General features: G+C 30.5%; 1 protein-coding gene and 1 long non-coding RNA gene across 4 annotated transcripts; both read right to left on the bottom strand.

Annotated features, from left to right (window-relative positions):
* On the bottom strand, nt 475-1,943 carry LOC109721886. The gene is made up of 3 exons (XR_002219311.1): nt 1,768-1,943; nt 1,351-1,590; nt 475-728 (listed from the first exon to the last, which is right to left on the bottom strand). It is a non-coding gene; the product is annotated as an uncharacterized LOC109721886 (long non-coding RNA).
* On the bottom strand, nt 3,520-6,994 carry LOC109722494. Of its 3 annotated transcripts, none has more exons than XM_020250574.1 (4): nt 6,834-6,994; nt 6,426-6,644; nt 5,748-5,817; nt 3,520-4,265 (listed from the first exon to the last, which is right to left on the bottom strand). In XM_020250574.1, exons 2-4 carry the CDS (start codon nt 6,569-6,571, stop codon nt 3,912-3,914), a joined length of 570 nt encoding a protein of 189 aa, XP_020106163.1. In that variant the 5' UTR covers nt 6,572-6,644; nt 6,834-6,994; the 3' UTR covers nt 3,520-3,911. The 3 variants fall into 3 exon arrangements, with proteins under 3 accessions (XP_020106163.1, XP_020106165.1, XP_020106164.1); XM_020250576.1 differs by having other exon boundaries at nt 5,748-5,814; XM_020250575.1 differs by lacking the exon at nt 6,834-6,994 and having other exon boundaries at nt 6,426-6,749.

Genomic DNA, 7,834 nt, shown 5'->3' with positions numbered 1-7,834 from the left:
TATTCGAAATGGTTTAGGTGAGTCCGTCTTTATATATTTTCAACTATTACAAACAAAATATTATTTGTACATTCAAAATTGACTATAAATCTTGCATTTCTTTCTTTGAAAAATTAAAAAAGAATCTGGAGTGTGGCAGTAGCACCATGATTCTAACCAATTAAATTGTTCATGTTGGATTCTTCAATCCCATAATAATTCTTAAAACAAATTACTGTACTTTTCTCTTAATAAGAAAATTGATTGGCTTATAAAGTAGATGATGTGATATAAATGCTATATATATATATATAGTAGAGGGCATCTTTCTTTGGAGAGGATGTAAGATTACATCATTTAATAAATAGTATTGCTTTAAAAAAATAAATTAAAAATTCGAAGCATCTGACTTTTATTTAGAAAGAGACTAACGGATCAATCAATAAATAGAAAAAATAAAGTTACTATTCAGATCTGTAAAAGAGTTGCAGGACACTGTTACCATCAGATGCAGATCAGAAGGCCAAAACAATTTCATCAGATCTAAAAACTAGACCACCGGATCTAACAACTTTTTAGATCTATCTAAAATCAGAATACACAGTTTTAAACCTATCTAAAACCAGAATTCATCAGGATTTAAAAAAAAAGATAAGAAGAGAGAATGAAGCAGAAGTCATGCCTCAGATAGCAGAATGCTGAGAAGTTCATCGGGGGCCGCATTTCGATCTGGTGACCCAACTCCATAGCTGCTGCCAAAAAATTAAAAATAAAATAAAACGCAAACTAATAAATACGACTACATTAAAATTTAAAGAGAGGAGATAAAAAAAAAAAAATTAATTTTATAGAAGTCCCTGTAAATATAGTAAATGATAAATATATTCCTATAAAAATCAACTTTCATATCTTGTCCCTATAAAAATCCTAATGTCTTCAAATATGTTCTTGCCGTTAGAATTCGCTATAAAACTTTAGTTAATTATAATTTAAATACTTAACTCTAAATCTTTTATATTATACTGTTATGATTTTCGGAGGGACAAATTTATAATGACAAAATTAAAAATATAAACAGTTTTCTAGCGGTTCTCTAATGGTAATAGAGCAGAGGGATATATTAGAAAATATTTAAACTTTTATAAAGACAATATATGAAAATTAAATTTTATAAAAATATATTTGCATTCAACTTGTATGAAAATAACTTAAAAAATTAACGAAGGTTTCATATTACTTTTCTAGTTTAAAATACAAAATGATTTTCTTTACGGCGCATTAAACATCGTAAATTCATGTTTATCAATAATACAAACACTGCTCAGAAGGTCAGCGATTAGTAAAAAAAGAGGAAAAAACAATTTTACATACAATTCGGGACGGGCAAGTCCGGTGACACTACAGGGATGGTGCAAAAGGAGTGGATTCGCAGACCCGACTGCCCTCCGCTCCTCGCACGCCGCCGCTGCCGCCGCCACCAAGCCTCTCTTCTTCTCTTGTCTGCCGCGAACCTCCATGTTTCTTCTGTCTGTCTGTCTCTCTCTTTATTTTCCTCGATCTTTTCAAGCTTATAAGTTTTTATTTATCTATCTGCATAGAAAATTAAAATCGCTGCATGTACGGAAAAGAGTAGCAGCATATATAAGAAGAACCTCATTAGATTTGAGCTAGAATATAGAGAAAAAACAGTATAAACAATAAATAAGAAGAACGTTATTGTTATTATTATAATAAATTATAAATAATAATAATAATAATAATAAGAGATGATTGGCAGAGGAATAATACCGTACGACGTGCAAAGATGGGGAGAGCAGAGGGCGGGCGAGAGGGATTGGTGGGAACCAATTTATAGAGGGAAGCGAATTAAAAAAGAAAGAGAAAAAACACAAAACAAAAAAAAAAAGGGAAAAGGAAAGTGTGGAGGAAGAAGGAACGTGGATGAGAAGCCAAATTATTATAATAGGAAAGGAGAATCCGGATAAATTATAATTAAGGATTTTTTAATGCCTTGTTATATACCATAAAACATGCACGGACGTTAATTTATTAATAATTAATAAACAAATGATGTTTTACTCTACACCGCTCATTCTTTACTAATTTCCAACATATATGGAGGACAACCACCATTTCAAAGTATAGCTCTCTCTATTTGGGAAAATTGTTTTCCAAGAATGTCAATCCACATTTTTTAAGATTTGACGTGTTGGAACTTGGAAGAAATTTTTTTTATTGTTATAATTTGTTAACTTATAAAGCATCTGATAGATGGTAATTTGTTTAAAAAATTTTCAAAATTACAAAAAATTTGTTTTCAATTTTGTATTTTGTGTCGTCAAATAAACACTGTAGACGAAAGCATTGCAAAAAATTCACTATATACTCCTATACTTTTTGATATACAAAATTCTATTCAAAAAAAAAAAAAAAAAAAAAACAAAGACGATACCAAATGATTGATGCCTTCATTTTTAACTTTTTTTTGTTTGAGTTGTTACATTTATAGTAGTCTGTTTTAGTTTGATTACGGTTTTTAATATTTCAGTAATACTCTATATTTTTATTGTAAATATTCATATCTTTACCATTCAACTTAAGTTAGATAGTTGTAAAAAAAAATTGTAAATTTGTAAAATCATTATAGTTCCCAATTGGCACGATGCTAGATTATCATCGATTCTGAGGCATGCATTTTCATTTTTATAGTAGATGAAAATCATTAATAGTTTATTAATAAAAATATGTTAGCTAGTTCTTAACAACTTTTCAACTCAAATTACTTAATAAGTCAGTAATAAGTTTATCATTCCAAATATAAAATATGTAATATTTTCAAAATATTACATGGCTCGAACGAAATGGCCCCTTATAGAGTTATAGTTTAAGTTAAATGTTTTATTAAATTGAATTGATCTATTTTCTGTTAGCATTTTGAAAAAAAATCAATTTATTCCAAAGAATAAAGTTAAGAGGGGTTTTTTTTATTAAAAAAAAAAGTTAAAGTTTCTTCTTTTTTTTTTTGAGAGAGAGATAGGTAGCACGCTACCCGCTTCGTTTATTTCATTTATAAATAAACTTAGCTGGAAATGTGAATCAAGTAGGATTCGAACTTGAGTCTCGGGTACTAACCACCAAGTCCTTTACCACTTGCTCTAGGGATGATCAGTTAAAAAAAAAAAAAAAAAAAAAAAAAAAAAAAAAAGAGTTTCGGCGACCGGGGCTTCTTCGGCGACCGGGACACAGTCCAAGAGACCTTCGGCACGCAGAAACCTTTTGCATGGACCCAGAAGTTATATTATGTTATTACCTATGTGTAGGGCCCGCGCTTTACGGCGGGTAGATATTATTTTAGTCAATTAAAAATATATTTATTTAAATTTAAAATTTACAAAATTTTATAACCTAAGAAATTTGAAAAAAATATATTATGTAGTCTTATATATATACATTAATTATAAGAATAACCTTTTATANGACTTTCGTCTGGGGCTCCGCCACCATCTTCCTCACTTTCTCCAGAATGGCTAATGGTTTATCAAATTACACACAGTTGGCATCTAACTCCTCATCATCTAACTCCGCCACCATCTTCCTCACTTTCTCCAGAATGGCTAATGGTTTATCAAATTACTCACAGTGTTGATTTTCAATATGTAATCTTAACTGTCACTCTTGCACTATATATGAGGGAAAAATTTATACAAGCCACATTGCGTACAGAATATCAGCATGGATAATTTTTCAACTTTATGCACCCAATAGTCCTAGTTATTATGTATATAATAAAGTATATATAATATTTACAGAGAATTTCTAATTAAGGCTAATAAATCTCTCTCTCTCTCTTGCCAAGTCTCTAAATATATATATATATATACTCCTAACAAAGTGCCTATCAAAAGACGCACCTTGGTTAAATATGAATTAATCTAAGCAATGGCGGTGATCCCGCGCCTCCGGCCGCGTTCGCGGTCGAAGAGATCAAAACCCTCGATCCTTGAGGCAGGGGGGCGCGGCCGGATTTCCGACTTTTCGGACCCACATGCTTTTCTGCCGGAAGGAGATGCTTTTCTGCCGGAAGGAGAGGAAGTGCAGCCCGTCGTCGAGCCGCCTGCCCATAGGAGGAACGGCTCGGACGGATTTACCTCGCCAAACATTGGGTCCCTCACCATTGGATTCGCCGGTCGGCTCGGTGGAGAACTACTGCCTGAGAATACTCCTGCCGATTCAATCTCATTATTATTATTATTATTATCATCATCATCCTGCTCCTGCTCCTCGCCCTGTTCAGGACAAATCATTCAAAAAATACCTACTGTTCTCAGTTTCTAATTACAAAACTAGCTGCAAACGACCGTGCATCTATAAGTATATAAAGGGTCCATGTAAACATAATGAATGGCAAATATATCTCTATAAAGTTTAGTTTTTATATGAAGTTTAATTTTTATATATTGTCCTTACAAAAGGACTAATGTCTTCAAATATGTTTCTGCCGTTATAATCAATTAGAAAAATTTAGTTAACCATAAATTAAATACTCAATTCTGGTTAGTTTTTAATATTTTTACTTCTTTTATAATATACTGTTATAATTTTTGGAGGGACATATTTGTAATGGTAAAATTAAAAATATAAACAGTTTTCTAACGGTTCTCTAACGGTAATAAATTAGAGAGATATATTTGAAAACATTAGAACTTTTGTTAGAGCAATATATGAAGTTGAACTTTATAGAAATATATTTATAATTCACTATATTTACGGAAACGTGTATGCAATTAATCCTTTTTTTTTTGTGGATAAAATCATTTCCTTCAACTCCATTGTTCTAGAGCTAGCCATTTATTATTTTTTCTAATAAACGGAGAACTAAAGCACCCTTTTAATAAAATAAAAGGTGTGCTAAAAAATTTAAACTCTCTGTATTTTGATTGATGTGGTTTAGAATACCAACCAACTATACTAGTAACAATGGCAATTTTAATATTTTTGTTTTATTGTCGTCACACTGTGTTAATTAATGGGGTTATTATAAATAGTTTAGGTAAAATTTTTGTTGAATATTATTGTTTCAGTAGTTATTAGCTGTTAATTATTTTACTTTTGTTTGCTAAACTAATTTAAATTATTAAATTTGATAAAGTTACAGATAATATATAAATAAATAAATTGAAAAATAAGATTAACTTTTAAATAAGCGTTCATGAGCAACTTGTCACGATTCGTTTACACCACTACCACTTAACGAGATCCATTTCTAATTCTGTAGGGTTTGAACCCTACGAAATAACTTGCATTAGTAGGTGGAAGAATCACCCACATTATATACAAAATTAAACCTAGTTGGAAGAACCGCAGACCGTCTGTAACGTAAGTGGCAAAAGGCTTGGTGGTTAGTNCCTTTGGAGAGGATGTAAGATTACATCACTTAATAAATAGTATTGCTTTAAAAAAATAAATTAAAAATTCGAAGCATCTGACTTTTATTTAGAAAGAAACTAACAGATCAATCAATAAATAGAAAAAATAAAGTTACTATTCAGATCTGTAAAAGAGTTGCAGGACACTGTTACCATCAGATGCAGATCAGAAGGCCAAAAAAATTTCTTCAGATCTAAAAACTAGACCACCGGATCTAACAACTTTTTAAATCTATCTAAAATCAGAATACACAGATCTAAAATTTTTTAAACCTACCTAAAACCAGAATTCATCAGGATTTTTTTAAAAAAAAAGAAAAGAGAATGAAGCAGAAATCATGCCTCAAATAGCAGAATGCTGAGAAGTTCATCGGGGGCCGCATTTCGATCTGGTGACCCAACTCGATAGCTGCTGCCAAAAAAATAAAAATAAAATAAAACCCAAACTAATAAATACAACTACATTAAAATTTAAAGAGAGGAGATAAAAAAAAAAAATTTATAGAAGTCCCTGCAAATATAGTAAATAACAAATATATTTTTACAAAAAGCAACTTTCATATCTTGTCCTTGTAAAAATTCTAATGTCTTCAAATATGTTCCTACTGTTAGAATTCACTATAAAATTTTAGTTAGTTATAAATTAAATACTTAACTCTAGTCAGTTTTTGATATTTTTACATCTTTTATATTATACTGTTATGATTTTCGGAGAGACAAATTTATGATGACAATATTAAAAATATAAACGGTTTTCTAACGGTTCTTTAATGGTAATAAAGCGGAGGGATATATTTGAAAATATTTAAACTTTTATAAAGATAATATATGAAAATTAAATTTTATAGAAATATATTTGCATTCAACTTGTATGAAAATAACTTAAAAAATTAACTAAGGTTTCATATTACTTTTCTAGTACGGCGCATTAAACATCGTAAATTCATGTTTATCAATAAAACAAACACTACTCACAAGGCCAGCGATTAGTAAACAAGAGGAAAAAATAATTTTACATACAATTTGGGACGGGCAAGTCCGGTGACACTGCAGGGATGGTGCAAAAGGAGTGGATTCGCAGGCCCGACTGCCCTCCGCTCCTCGCACGCCGCCGCCGCCGCCGCCGCCAAGCCTCTCTTCTTCTCTCGTCTGCCGCGAACCTCCATGTTTCTTCTGTCTGTCTGTCTCTCTCTCTATTTTCCTCGATCTTTTCAAGCTTATAAGTTTTTATTTATCTATCTGCATAGAAAATTAAAGTCGTTGCACGTACGGAAAAGAGTAGCAGCATAGATAAGAAGAACCTCATTAGATCTGAGCTAGAATAAAAGAAAAAACAGTATAAACAATAAATAAGAAAAACGTTATTCTTATTATTATAATAATAATAATAATAATAATAATAAGAGATGATTGGCAGAGGAATAATACCGTACGACGTGCAAAGATGGGGAGAGCAGAGGGCGGGCGAGAGGGATTGGTGGGAACCAATTTATAGAGGGAAGCGAATTAAAAAAGAAAGAGAAAAAACACAAAAAAAAAAAGGGAAAAGGAAAGTGTGGAGGAAGAAGGAACGTGGATGAGAAGCCAAATTATTATAATAGGAAAGGAGAATCCGGATAAATTATAATTAAGGATTTTTTAATGCCTTGTTATATACCATAAAACATGCACGGACGTTAATTTATTAATAATTAATAAACAAATGATGTTTTACTCTACACCGCTCATTCTTTACTAATTTCCAACATATATGGAGGACAACCACCATTTCAAAGTATAGCTCTATTTGGGAAAATTGTTTTCCAAGAATGTCAATCGACATTTTTTAAGATTTGACGTGTTGGAACTTGGAAGAAATTTTTTTTATTGTTATAATTTGTTAACTTATAATGCATCTGATAGATGGTAATTTGTTTAAAAAATTTTCAAAATTACAAAAAATTTGTTTTCAATTTTGTATTTTGTGTCGTCAAATAAACACCGTAGACGAAAGCATTGCAAAAAATTCACTATATACTCCTATACTTTTTGATATACAAAATTCTATTCAAAAAAAAAAAAAAAAACAAAGACGATACCAAATGATGCCTTCATTTTTAACTTTTTTTTGTTTGAGTTGTTACATTTATAGTCTGTTTTAGTTTGGATTACGGTTTATATTATTTCAGGAATACTCTATATTTTTATTGTAGATATTCAAATCTTTATCATTCAACCTGAGTTAGACAGTTGTAAAAAAAAATTATAAATTTGTAAAATCATTATAGTTCCCAATTGGCACGATGCTAGATTATCATGGATTATGAGGCATGCATTTTCATTTTTATAGTAGATGAAAATCATTAATAGTTTATTAATAAAAATATGTTAGCTAGTTCTTAACAATTTTTCAACTCAAATTACTTAATAAGTCAGTAATAAGTTTATCA

Source organism: Ananas comosus, linkage group 16 (genome assembly GCF_001540865.1).
Source record: "Ananas comosus cultivar F153 linkage group 16, ASM154086v1, whole genome shotgun sequence".
NCBI classification, from domain to species: Eukaryota; Viridiplantae; Streptophyta; class Magnoliopsida; order Poales; family Bromeliaceae; genus Ananas; species Ananas comosus.
This window is presented reverse-complemented; position numbering and strand designations above follow the sequence as displayed.